Source organism: Panthera uncia, chromosome D2 (genome assembly GCF_023721935.1).
Source record: "Panthera uncia isolate 11264 chromosome D2, Puncia_PCG_1.0, whole genome shotgun sequence".
NCBI lineage: Eukaryota > Metazoa > Chordata > Mammalia > Carnivora > Felidae > Panthera > Panthera uncia.
Window position 1 is genome coordinate 13,615,984 of NC_064818.1, and position 14,285 is coordinate 13,630,268.

Here is a 14,285-nt window from a genome sequence, read left to right on the forward strand (position 1 = left end):
CGCGGCTGCTGGTGCTGAGCGCCCTGGCCGAGAGGCTGCTGCCGGAGCCCGGCGCCGACCGCGACCCGCGCACGCGCGAGGAGGGCCCGGACGCGCGGCGCTGCTGGCGCTTCTGGAGGACGGTGCAGGCGGGGCTGGCCCAGGCCCAGGACGCCCTGACGCGCAAGCGAGCGCGCTACCTGCTGCAGAGGGCGGTGGAGGTGTCGGCGGAGCTGGGGGCCCGCTGCGCCTGCGGCCCCCAGGAAGGAAACGGTACTTGCCTCTTTGCCCCCGGCCCCACCCCGCTTGGTTTTCCGCTGGGGGGAGGCCCCCCGCTTCGGAAACCCAGCTCTCCGCCCTCCGTGCCCGATGTGCCTTCCCTTGACCTTAAAGCCCGGACACCTTGGGCGGGAGCCTCACCTCGAGAGGATGTGCTCCAAGTGTCACCAATCACTGCAGCTGACAACAGTCAGCGTTTCTTAACCTTTCTGACCCAGAGCGGGGCGGAGCCCTGCGTCCGTGGAATAATTAGGAACAGGACTGAGCCCCTTCAGGATTTTACAGACCACGTTTGCGCGATCTCGTGGTAGGTCCATCCTAACAGCAAGGAAGGGTTCGCTGCCATCAGACTGAAAGAAAAATTATTTCCCTGCCCTGACCAGTGCATTGAGGTTTGAGTGTTAGAATTCTGAAGCCGAAATCGTCACACTCTTTGAAAGTTTCTCTTGGCGATTCTCTGTCCGGAGTTACTGAAGTTGGTTAAATGTGTAGTCCTTAAGTCGACCTTTTGAGGGTATTTTTGCTGTTGATTTTAAGTAAATTTTTTTTTTTTTAAACCTTTTGAGCCTGGGCTTCCTACAAGAGTAGTTGAAATAACCAGGACTCCCTTCCATTTGGTACTTACTGTTAATTGGTTTGTTCACTGAAATGGGTGGACATGCCCTTCGGTCATCTTTTTGAGCTCTCCAAGACCGGAAATAGATTGATTCAACATTGTCTCAGTAGACAGAAAATTTCTACTTTGTCAGCTCTAGCTGCCTATTACTGGTAAAGGATTTTTGTTCGGTTGAAGTTGCGAGTAGATTTTCCTGTTTGTCTAAAACATTAGATGGTAAATATTTTGACAGGCCACGAATTGGTGATCATCTAATTAGAGTTTTCACTGGAGAGGACTTTTTTTAAAAAAATATTTTATTTGTTTTTGAGAGAGAGCTCAAGGAGGGGCTGGGCAGAGAGAGAGAGAGGGAGACAGGAGCTGAAGCAGGATCCGAACGAAGCAGGCTCTGCGCTGACAGCGAGCTCAATGTGGGGCTCAAAGTCACAAAATGGTGAGATCATAACCTGAGCTAAGTCAGATGCTCAACCAACTGAGCCACTCAGATGCCCCTGGAGAAGACTTTAAAAATACCGAAATTAAAGCCATTTATTTTAAAGAATCATTCTGCAGAGTTTTAAAGATAAGCAGTAGTTTTTCTCTGCTCTCCCGCTTCTAGTTTCCATTTCAGAAAACAACGTCTTGTACCCTTTTAATGGATTATTTTGGTACTTACCTCTGTGTCTTCCAATGATCTGGGTAAAGCAGCATCCATTGTCATAATTTCCCTTTGGTTAAATGTGAATTCAACATTATAAAGGTATGACTGAAATTACTGTTCACAGGTGGTCTATGTAGTAAGCTACGATTTTTTTTTCCTTCTTGCAAGTTTTTCCTGGAATTACGTCATTTAAAAATCTGGTTCTCTCTGTATCACTAATTCAGCCTCAGATTTTGAGCTAGTTGTCTCAGTTTTTCTTGTACAAAATTTTCCTGGTTTTTCTCTTAGATTTCTTTGACACTTTTTTTTTTTTTTAATGTTTATTCATTTTTGAGAGAGACAGAGACAGCGTGAGCAGGGCAGGGGTAGAGAGTGAGAGAGGGAGACAGCAACCAAAGCAGGCTCCAGGCTCTGAGCCATCAGCACAGAGCCCGATACTAGGCTTGAAGCAACGAACTGCAAGACCACGCTTAACTGACTGAGCCCCCCAGGCGCCCCTTGGATTTCTTGATCATTTCTTGATCATTTCTGTTAGATGCCTGTAGAAGTTCAGCCTGGTGCCCAGCTTGCCATTCTTAGATCTGCCTTCACCTGAGTCCTGTCTTGGAACTCGTGTTTCCTGGGGTTCTTACCTTCCCCCTTTTTGATTTACTCACTTGTTTTGATGTACAGCATTTTCCAGAGATCGAAATTTTTTTTAAATTTTTTTAACATTTATTTTTGAGACAGAGAGAGACAGAGCATGAACGGGGGAGGGTCAGAGAGAGAGAGAGAGAGACACAGAATCTGAAACAGGCTCCAGGCTCTGAGCTGTCAGCACAGAGCCTGATGCGGGGCTTGAACTCACAAACCGTGAGATCATGACCTGAGCTGAAGTCGGAAGCTTACCCGACTGAGCCACCCAGGGGCCCCCCGGAGATCGAAATTTTTAAGAGCATATCTGATGAATCCATCAAAGAATCCGTTGTGTCTGATATGTTTTTATTTCCATCATTCCTATCTGACACTTCCGTTCACTGGGAATCCCCATCTGTTCATACATGCTCGCTGCCTTCTCCACTAGGTCCTTTAACATCTTCAACTTACTCGTCCTAGTCATGTGTGTATGCATGGGCCATTTCTAAGTTTGGTTTGGGTTTTTGTTTTATTTCTTGGCGGTGGGGTCACTCTCTTCAGTAGAGACTGAAGTAAATATTTATGCATAGAGAAGGCCGCTCCTCTGTTAGGCCATTAGTGCTGGGGATTGAGTCACACTAGTGTGTATTTGCATCTTGTTGTTGCTGTGGTTGTGGATTACTGCTGGCTTACGTTCAGTGGGAAGTCGGGAGTACCCAGGGGTTTGGTCAGTGTACTTGTTTTTCTGAGGCCCTTGATGCTAACACCACAGCTGGGGTCCTTCCCTCAGGGGTAGACCGCTGATGTTTGTCCCTCGGTGCAAGGCTGGAGGTGGAGGGTGAAGGGGGTGGGACTTTTCATATCTTCTGCGCCAGCCTCTTCTTAGGCCCCATGTGCCTGAACCTCAGGGTTCCAGCTTTCTATGCCATCTCTGCCCCCACCCCCGTGGCCAATAACCTCTGTCTCCTACCCTTTTTAGTCTGTGTGCTGCCGAAACTAGCACACCTCTGCCTCCCACTTAGTGGAGGGTTTAGAGTTCCCTTACCCTGTCCTTGGGTGGCTTCGTTCTGCTTGTATCTGCTGTCTTGGCTGCTGGTTTCCTGCCCTCTCCCAGCAGCAGACCTGCTACCAGTCCCAGTGCAGGACTCTGGGCATGAGACGGTCTCCTCCTGTCGGTGCAGGTTTCTGTCCATCCTTCAGGGCGGCCAGCTTTTGCCTGGTATCAGGACTGTGGCAGGCATGGGGACGTTCGAGGCTTTCCCCCAGGGGCAGACAGGTGTAGCCTCTGGTGTGAGGGGGGGGTCCAGGGCGCAGACAGGCTTAGGCAGCTGACCACCGTCTTGTACCCTTGGAGGGCTAGGATGGGCTTCTCCAGTTAGTCTTGCTGCCCCTTCGAACCTGGGTGGGGCCCGCATGCTTATGCTGCAAAGTCTCTTCTTGCCTTTCCCACAGTCTTTCTCAGAACAGCTGGAGGAGGCCTAAGGGAACTGAGCTGGTGAATGGTTGTGGATTCCCTTTGCGGTTCTCTAGGTGCTAGGCTGTTAAACTAGCCCACACCTGGCCTTGAGAAACTCCCCAAACGTTCGTTGTTTCTTTGCCTCTCTATTTTTCAAGTTCCTTTATTTATTTTGAGAGAGAGAGAGAGAGAGAGAGAGAGAGAATCCCAAGCAGGCAGAGAGAGAGAGAGAGAGAGAATCCCAAGCAGGCTCCGTGATGTCAGCGCAGAGTGGACGTGGGGCTTGATCCCATGAGCAGCGAGATCATGACGTGACCCGAACTCAAGAGTTGGATCCTTAACTGACTGAGCCACTCAGGTGCCCCTCGTTGTTTTTTTAAAACTACTTTTTGGTGACCACCTCTTCCTGCACTTGGCCAGAGGTAGGTCAGTTTGCGTGTCCTGTCTGTTCTTGGAGAGACTTTCTGCCCTTTAGAGTTCAGATCACCGGGTTGCTCGACAGCCTTAGGTTTCAGGAGTTCAAGATTCTGTGTGTTGTCCAGCTTTTTCCCTTTGTCAGTATGGCAGGAATGTTCTTCTGTGGCTTTCTATATCCTAAGTGAAAGCTAAGACCAAGCATGTCTAAATGCCTTTGTTTTCCCATCACATTTGATTTATGGTTTGACCGGGGGTAGGATTCTAGCCTGGAAAACGTTTCCATTCAAAATTTTGAAGGCGTTGATCTATTGTCTTCGAAGCTAGAGCTTTCGTTGTTGCTCTTGCACAGTCTGAAACCATTCTGAATCATGTTTATTTATATGTGCTGTGTTTCTTCTCCGTGGCAGTAGGGACTGTGCCCCCATCATTCTGAAATTTCACAGTTTTGGCTTGGGTCAGTTTTCATCCCTGTGCTGGCCACTGGTGGACCTAGTCAATCTGGAAATCATGTTCTTCAGTTCTGCGAACTTCTCCTGAATTACTTTATTTCCTTCCTTCCGTCCTTCCTTCCTTTCTTTCTTATTTCTGTTCTCATGTTGGATATTGAAGCTCCTGAACTGGTTAGCAAAGCATCTTCTCTCCTGTTTCCTATGATTTTGTCTCTTTGTTCTATTTCTTGGGTGACTCTCTCAGCATGATGTCTGGTCCTTTCTCTGTGCTGCTTGTTTTTTGCTATCAAATTTTTATTCTCACGCGATCTTTCTTGTTCTTACAATGCACCCTTATTAATCGTATCCTTTTCTTACGGCAGCCTGAGGTTTATCTTGTTCCCCCTAGTTGTGTTTTCTCCAAATCTCCTCTGTTTGTTTGGTCTTGATCTTTAATGTGCACGTTCCCGCAGACATCTGGTGATCCTTAGATACCTGTTTCTATTTAAGAATAAGGAGCCAAAAACCAAGTTTAAGTCTCTAAGCACATGAGCAGAGCCTGCATGAACTTCACTGCAAGGTGATCTCCCATGACAGGTCTTTCCTCTTGGGCTGGCCAGATTCCACGGAGACCTTCTAGTCTGCTGCTGCATAGTGAAGTCCTGGTCAGCACTCTGGGACCTGAGGGGCTCATGTGGTAGAAGGGGCAGGTAGAGGGGGATCTCAGCACCCGGGTGCTTCCATGGTCACTTAATTCCCGGCTTCATACGGCACTCATTCCTGACCTCAGCAGAGTCCAGTGCCTCTCCCTCCAGAGACCCACAGTTTTACCTTCTCCGGAGAATCACTTCCAAGCTTTTTCTGGCTCAGAGCACAGGAAGGGGCACCAAGGCTCTGTTACTTAAACACACTGAACACATCCTCTTTTAGTTTATCCTCGGTTTTTGCTTCTACTTACGGAGTTAGCTTTTGCCGGCAATTCCTTAGGTCTGGGGAAATTTTTAAAGTAGAAATCAATTTTTTTCTTGGCTTTCCCCGTGGGTACTTAATACTCAACTTTTCTTGAGTCTGCTTAGTTTTTCTCTAATTTTTCAAACTAAGCTTCACTGCTGTTGTCTGCTTCCCTGTTTTCTCCACGCTTCTGGGCTTTTGCCTCTGAAAAATCTTTGGCTGCTACAGCGAGGCTCTCAGGGAGAGAGAGCGGGGTTTATGACTCTTACCCAGAACTCCAAAACAGTAATCTTATTTAAAAGCAAAGGAAAGAAAACAAAAACAAACAACAAACAACACAACTCCTTTTGAGATTCTTGTTAGCCCGAGCTTCCTCTCTGGGCTTTGATACAGGGGTACCCCGCATTATTAGAGGATACAGTGTCTGGTAACAGTGGCAGGATTTTAAAAATGACTGTCATTAAGAAACCTAAGAAATACGCAAAAGGAGGAACTAATTTTCCTTTTTAAACCACATCAGGCCCGAGTCTGTTTTGGTGGTCCGAGAAGGAAAAGGATGAACTTCTCAAGTTTTGGGAAAACTATATTTTAATTATGGAAACTCTAGAAGGAAATCAGGTGGGTGTTTTCATATTTTAACAAATCCTATGTAGATGCAGTTTTAATTTTTTTTTTCAAATGTTTTGTAAAAGCAGTGCAGAAAAGACGAATTTGGATAAAGCATAATGGGATACAAGTGCCCTTTGTTCTCTGGCATAAATGCAATTTAAAACTGTTAACTCAGGAAATTAAAGCGTATTTTTATTTATTTATTTATTTATTTATTTTTATTTATTTTTTTTTTTATTTATTTTTGGGACAGAGAGAGACAGAGCATGAACGGGGGGAGGGGCAGAGAGAGAGGGAGACACAGAATCGGAAACAGGCTCCAGGCTCCGAGCCATCAGCCCAGAGCCCGACGCGGGGCTCGAACTCACAGACCGCGAGATCGTGACCTGGCTGAAGTCGGACGCTTAACCGACTGCGCCACCCAGGCGCCCTAAAGCGTATTTTTAATCGACTTAAATTGTGACTCAGAGACTTTTAGCCTTGTTTATTCTTCCCTTGACATTTCCTTCTAAAGTGTTAGTTTTTACTTTCTCAGTGTTCTGAACAATCTCCAAAGAAATACACACTGAGGAAAATGTTACTTAAGATGATTCTGAGATGAATTGTTGTTAAACAAATAATTGCCCTTTAATTTTGTAGGCCGGTCTCCCTTCCTTTCTTCCTTCCTTCCTTCCTTCCTTCCTTTTTTCTTGTTTTAGTTCTTATATCTGTGTGTACCTAGTCATGCAAGTGGAAACTTGAAAAGTCATTTTCAGTTAACTTTGAGTTAGTTTTTGTAGAATCATGGAATTTTTAAGGTGAGAGGAATCTCTCAGAGAGGGAGAGATTGTGCATGTGTGTGGGAGGGGCAGAGAGAGAGAGAGAGAAAATCCCAAGCTGGCTCCGGGCTATCGGCATGGAGCCCCAAGGGCCAATCTTGAACTGTGAGATCATGACCTGAGCCAAGATCAAGAGTTGGATACTTAACTGACTAAGCCACCCAGGCACCACTAAATTTCTAAATTCGGGGCATCTGGGTGGATCAGTTGTTTGAGCATCCAATTTCGGCTCAGGTCATGATCTCCTGGTTTGTGAGTTCGAGCCCCGCCTCAGGCTCGCCGCTCTTCATGTGGAGGCTGCTTTGATTCAGATCCTCTGTCTCCCCCTCTCTCTGCTCCTCTCACATTTGCTCGCACTTTCTCTCCCTCTCAAAAAAGAAATAACCATTAAAAAAAAAGCATTTCCAAATTCAAATCAACTTTTATGGTTTTCCTTAATCAGTATATACATAAGATCCCCATAATTTGTTTAGAAACTCTGATTTACCTACCGTAGTCTAAGTAGTTGAACACTGAACTCTGAACTGGCCCTACTTCTAAATGTATGGCCTTGAACAACTTCAGCGACTAGAGAGAATATTTTTTCCCTTTTTTGTAATCTGTTGGTATTACCAGCTCTGCCTGTTTTCCAGCACAGCTGAGGATTACATGACGTGGTTTATGATTCTCACTGTACAAATGTGACGGTCCTGTTACTCTCTCCTAGGCTGTGATCGTTAGCCTTGCCGTACTCGGTCTCATACACCAGAATTCATATGATGTAACAACTGGAAGAATCTGGCACCTTCTGCATAGTTTTTCTACGGGGAAAAAAAACAGAAGGGCTACTGTTCTATAAACGGATGAAAAGCAGATTCATTTTCTTTTTTCAAGTTCACCTCGAAGTTTTCAAAGGTGAATTTTTATTTCATATGGTGTTGTGTTTTTGTTTTCAGATCCATGTTATAAAGCCAGTTTTACCAAAGCTCAACAGTCTGTTTGAATATGCGGTGTCCGAGGAAAATGGTAATGATTACTTTTATTTTGATTCTTGTGACATTTAGAGTTTCTTTTTTCCTCCTCGTTTGTATGCCTGCCTCTTACTCATTACAGAGAGTTGGGAAAAACTTTAAAAGTGTAAGGAGGATGATGTGAATCTGCTGCCACCAAGAGAACGGCTGTTAACGTTCCAGACCCACACCTCTGGACTGATTGATCATAACGTTTGTCTCACTTAGGCTTGTGTCCAGACGCGTTTACCTATATCCGTAAATAGTTTTTGAGAAGATAATTTTAAATGACTGCAGAGTTTTCTGTGAGTCGGAGGTATGGTTAACTCTGTAAACTTTTGGTGACGGCACACTTCAACCCTCACAGAAGGAGGAGAATAGCGTGTAAGATGAACCCCCTCGCCCAGCTTCGGACAGTGATCAACACGTGGCCAACCGGTGCCTTGTATCCTCTCTCAACCTGTCCTGCCGCTTCCCCACCGGGGACTGCGAGGCCACCCCAAGACAGCGTATCATGTTGTCTATAATTATTTCAGTGTATAGCCTTAAAAGATAAGGGCTCTTCAGTAATGTTTTGATGTCGGTGTGGTCTACGTTTTTAATAGTAGCTCCTTGGTATTATCTATTTTAACTGCTCTCCGTTCTTATTCTCCAGATCCGTTTCATTGTTTGTTGGTTACTTTTTGGGGGGGGTTCAATTACTACTCTGTCACTTGGACTTCTTAGGAAGATTCCAAGACAGAATTTGGAAAACGGTTTTTTAAGCCCTTCCCTAGTACTGTATTTTGAGAGCCTTTTAGGAGACACAGAAGGAAGCGGAGCTTCCTGAAATTATTTTATGAAATGAAGTTTGAGTCAACAAAACCGCTAAATGCAGGCTGACAGTGGTTAGTATGCATATGAATGATAAACTGTTACATTATCGTGTTTACCCGTGAGAATTAACCTAGGTAAATGGGTTTTAGTGCCTTCTCTAGATAATTACAACTTTGATAGTTTGACCCCTTAGGAGTTGAGCTTTTATTCAGCCAAGCCCTGTAGTTGTTTTTGGATACACTGGGATTTTTCACGGAGCGAAAGAATCTGTAGTCACCTGGGGCTAGAATTTAATTGAATCCCGCTGTGATTTCACTTATGCATTTACTATTAAAATGATTCTCTTATTACCATGTTTTGCCCACAGCTCTTGGCAAGCCAAATCAAATAGCAGTGACAGATTTTGAAAAATTACCATTGCCAAAGCATTGAACAAGCGTCTTGGCGTAAATTACAAATAATGGACCAATTTATTTCTAGAATGCCAGGAGTTAAAAATGCTGAATAATTTTTTTCCTAGAAGCATTAAAGAATATTTCAAAAGAGTTTAAAAAAAAATCTCTAAGGTACATATTTATTCCATTTTTTTGTGTGTTTTTGCCCTCATTTATATATTTAACAGAAATTCCTTAGTGTCCAGTATATGCTAAGTGCTAGGAAAAAAGCGGTGAGACAGATGTACTATTTTTGATTTAACTTTTGTCTCTTTTCCGTGAAAAAAAAGTCTCGTGATAAGTTCTGTAAAGGTACCAAACAAAGGACTGAAATGGAGTCTATAGTGAGCGGGGCAGGGAAGGCCTACCTGAGAAAGGACGTCCAACTTCAGAGTTGAGGCGACACTGTGTACAGAAGCCCTGAGATGGGAACAGGAGAGAGCAGCAGAGAGAGAGAGAGAGAGAGAGAGAGAGAGAGAGAGAGAGAGAGTCCTAAGCAGGCTGCACACTCAGCGCAGAGCCCGACACGGGCCTCGATCTCACGAACCGAGAGATAATGACCTGAGCCAAAATCAAGAGTCGACTGAGTCACCCAGGTGCCCCGTTAAGATTTTATTCCACGTATGAGAAGCCACTCAAGGGTTTTAAGTGGAGGAGGGACAGTTTCAGGTTTCTGTGTGAAAAATGGGCTGAAGTAGGGTGACAGGGATTGTTTGAAATGGCCCCAAATCTAAAGTCCTAACCCTGTGCACCGTAGAGGTGGTAAAGTTGCCTGTGGTCTCTCTAAGTGAAACTATCTGATCACGGAACACTGAAGACTGAAGTCCTTTTGGTCACTCGGTGAGCACCCTTGGATATGATTTAAAAACTCATTGCTGTAGTGTCCTAATGAAGTTAACGTATCTGTGTGTAAACGTGTTTATTTATGAATCTATAGTCTGTGTGGCACGACATAATGTGAGAATCAGCTGTCAACAACATCAGGTGTTTATTTCCACAGGAAATTGGCTCTTTCACCCATCCTGGCATATGTGTATTTATAAAAGAATGTTTGAAAGCGAAAATAAAATCCTGACCAAAGAAGGTGTTCTCCATTTTTTGGAGCTATATGAGACAAAGGTTCTTCCGTTTTCGCCAGAATTTTCTGAGGTACTGACAGCTTCTCCCCACCACCCCCCCCCCCCCCCCCCCCCCCCCCCCCCCTTTGTCAAGAGATGAGAGGAAAAGGCATTTGTTGCATCATAAGTGATCTTCAGAAAATCTGTATATTGGGGCTCTCACATAGCGAGTAACACTTTATAGATTTGCATAACGATGCTGCTTCCACAGTTCTGAATCCCTGAATTAGTGTTAGCTATTGTATTAAGCAGAGATCGCCTTTTGAGCTGTATTTATTAGCATCTATACGTCCATTGATCAGAAATCACACAAAGCGGAGACTGAGAATTATAGCCGTGATTTAAGTCTTACGGTGCTGGTGAGTCACGTGATCACTGGGTGCACAGTGATTTACCCCTTATTTAGAGACACCCTAGTAAACTTTCCTAATTGAGGACCTGCTGTCATGTTTTGAGATGTCTCATTTTCCACATTCTCCTGTCCTCCCTGCGCTTCCTAGACTCTTGCTTTTTTGGCCCTATGTCAGGTAATATTTTTGAAAATATAATTTTCCCCCCATTTTATTTTCCAGGCATAGGAGCCTACATTTTCTCTTGAGTATCTTTTTTGTTTTTTTCCTCTGTAACTGTGCTTATTTTCCATCGTGTATTTCTTCTTGGGGTTTGTTTCTTCCTTCCTGGCCCTATATGAACGCTCTTCCTAAGTTTTTATCAGGTGGGAAAATTCTGTATTTGTTGTGGCAATGGACTTAAGGGACCCTCCGAGGTTAGCATGGAATTAGCCTGCAGGGTAAGAGATCAGCTTTGCATAGACCAGCTCGTCTGCATCTGCTACTGGGATATGCAGTTAGGGCAAAGCTGACTTTTCAAAGTTGCAGCTGTAGCTTAACATTGATTACTTTTTTTCTTTTTTCTTTTTTTTTTAGTTTATTATTGGACCATTAATGGATGCACTTTCAGAGAGCTCTCTATACAGCAGGTAAACAGGCAGTATGTAACCTAGCAGCAATGTAGGAATATGTACTTGATGTATAAATTTAACGTGTTTGTGAAATAGGACCAGGCAGTTTAATGCATTTGGTACATCTTACGTGTTGCTGAAGAGACATGAAACGTTTTCTTGTTACAACGTCCCTCTGTGTTTGTGGTTCTTCTTGTTCTCTTTCTATTAGCGTATCAAGTGTTCCTTCTTTTTCTCTTATTTCTTACCTTGAACCCTTCCACTCTTGGGCTTCTGGAAAGTATAGGTCACAGAGTTTATTTACTTTCTTCCCCTTGCTCTGTTTTCTGCCCTTTTGCAAATTATAGTGACTTTGGCTAACCAGCAGCTCTGTCTGCTGGGCGGACTTACCCATCTGTGTCCTTTTCAGGGTCGGTCTGTCAGTCTGTCTGTCCATTTGCCTCTCCATCCACGTGAAGAGCCAGGAGTTCACAGCAGCACCTCCGATGCCAATCTGATACCACAGGGCTCACTAACCTTGCCGTTTCCAAATCTGACAGCGGCTGCCATTGTCCAGAATATATCACTTCCTGCCCCCTCTCCACTTTGAAAAGTCAGACAGCGAAAAGTTTGTCATTGTGCGATGGCCTCAGTTTTTCAGCATTGTCTGTACTCTTGAATTATACCTTCAGAATTTCCCCTTGCTTTTGAACTTACGTTGTCTTTCCAACATCGATGAAGTAAATTTATACTTGCAGGTCTTCTGTTCGGTGTACCTCTAAACAGAAAAACACCCACTGCCGGTCTCTTTGAGATGTTTAAGTTAGTTTGTGCTGCTGTTAATATTTAATCCCATTTAATAAATATCAAAAGAACATAGCAATGCTTGATTTGCCAATTAGTTTTCAGATAACTCATTACTGTTGAATAGTTCTGTGAAGCAATTAGATAGCTGGAGAGCAGTAAAACCTACTTGGTGCCTCTAAAGGAGCCGGCAGACACATTTATTACGAAATGCCTTCAGTTTTCGCCCACCCTAATGTGTTCAATTAACAGATAATGTCCCTGACGGAAGCATATAGCAGAAAAAAACCACGACTTTAGTAGACGCAAATAGTTAAATGCTCTTGCAGAAGTAATTAATTACCCATATATGTTTTTCTGGGAATGTTATTTCTTTTATTTAATACTTAAAGATTTGAAATCATTGGATTATATGTTGGAAACAATGAAGTATAATTGAAAGTGATCATTTTTAGACTTTTTAAAAACTGACGCTGTTTAGCAAGATTCATATATGCCTGTCAGGGAAATTATTGCAAAAAGGAAATTCGCGGCTACTTAGTATGTTACGTTATTAACCCATGTCCGTTTTCCTAGAAGACCCTGATGTTTCTGTAATCAGAAGGAGCTTCAAAATTTCACTGAAAAATAAAATGCAGGTTCAGAAAAAGATGTTTGTTGTTGAAAGACTTTTGAGCCATGGTTCATCTAGTTTCAGTATCCTTATTTGTAAATTTTAAATATTTGTTTCTTTCCCTCATTTGTCTATAGGTCCCCAGGCCAGCTGATAGGAAGTGGTTCTCCATTGGGACTGAAATTACAGAAGTTTTTAGTCACTTATATTTCTCTTCTTCCAGAAGAAATAAAGAGTATGTGTTGGCAAAGAGTTTTTTAATTTATTAGCTTTAAGGCTTAAAAAATTTTTTTAGTATATTGGTGATAAGCACTATCCTATGACTATTATAATCAATATTATCAAAGTAATTTCCTTGTTTCGGAATTTACCTATTTTGTCAGAATTATACAGGTGTTTATTGTAATTGAGTGCACACTTTTGCCTTTATATATAATACGTAATTACTAGCGTTGGCATGAGTAAAGTGGAAGTAATTAAAAAAATTTTTTTGTTTATATTTGAGAGAGCGAGAGAGCAAGCACGAGTGGGGGAGGGGCAGACAGAGGGGGAAACAATCCGAAGCAGGCTCCAGGCTGTCAGCACAGAACTCGACACAGGGCCCAAACCTATGAACCGTGAGATCATGACCTGAGCCAAAGTTGGACGCTTAACCAACTGAGCCACCCCAGGCGCCCCAACATAGAAGTAATTTTAGAATGGGTGCTGCAGTTGGCTGTCTTTTCTAGTTTTCTCTATTCGTTTTCTAAAAATCAGTAAAATTGTCTGAAGAAAGAGAAGCCTGGGTTTAGGAAAAAGTTGTAAACAGAATATCCATTGTGGCAAAACTGCCCATCTATAGATAGGAACTTAAAAGGTCACAGAAACATACAGTTGTTTTATGTGAGACCTTATATCTTAGAAATACCCGTTCACATTGGGGTTTTATTTTCCTTTCTGAGGAGTTAAGTTGATAAGCAAAGATCAAAACCAGTGTTCTTTTGTTTGCTGAGCAGAAAGACTTAACTCTACTTCCTGGGTCCTTTTCACTCGTGGCTTTGTGGCTTGTAAAGTGAACCTGGGTATGAAATATATGCACGTTTCCTTTTGTATTTCATCTGCAAGTATAGTGAAACAAATGACCAATGGTAATATCTACTTAAAAGTCAGGAGAAAAGGGAAAAGATGATCTGTATATCTCAACTTCAGATTTATGGAACATTGATTAGTTTGATCGCTTTTGTAAAAAATCCGCTCCTGGAGAAGGTAGCTCTCAGACGCTCTGTTGTTTGCCCGAAGTCAGCCATACGGAGATTACTGTGCTGACCACATTGGCACATCCCAGATCAGCGCCGAGCGAGGGAGGGCGTGGGGGTCAGCGCCCCCGGGGTTTCAGTGCCTGCTGTCTGTGGCCATAGCCAGCATGCAGAGGATACCTGTAAGCATGTCGAATGAATGTGAAATGGAAGCGTGGCCATCGCCATCTTCTGTGCTGTGAGTGAGGTGTTAGGCAAAAGGGGGAACTTAATTAGTCCCACAAGAGGGCAGGTAAAGTGTTTGTTTACTCAGGTTTTACTTGGTAGTTTTTTAGTCAACAATTTCCAGTGAGTATCTTAAATGTATCTAGTTTTGTGCTAGATACTTTGGAAGAAACAAAGTGCATGATATTTTTTTTTTTTTTCAACGTTTTTTTTTTTTTTTTTTTTTTTTTTTTTATTTTTGGGACAGAGAGAGACAGAGCATGAACGGGGGAGGGGCAGAGAGAGAGGGAGACACAGAATCGG

The 14,285-nt window shown here is 43.4% G+C and overlaps 1 protein-coding gene across 1 annotated transcript in view; it reads left to right on the forward strand.

Annotated features, from left to right (window-relative positions):
* Positions 1-14,285, forward strand: part of TARBP1 (TAR (HIV-1) RNA binding protein 1) — a 93,517-nt gene that overhangs the window by 3,308 nt on the left and 75,924 nt on the right. The window contains exons 2-7 of the mRNA XM_049645980.1: positions 4-252; positions 5,902-5,999; positions 7,744-7,813; positions 10,048-10,196; positions 11,092-11,144; positions 12,660-12,757. Of these exons, the coding sequence (XP_049501937.1) occupies positions 4-252; positions 5,902-5,999; positions 7,744-7,813; positions 10,048-10,196; positions 11,092-11,144; positions 12,660-12,757 (717 nt within the window). The remainder of the gene's footprint in view (positions 1-3; positions 253-5,901; positions 6,000-7,743; positions 7,814-10,047; positions 10,197-11,091; positions 11,145-12,659; positions 12,758-14,285) is intronic.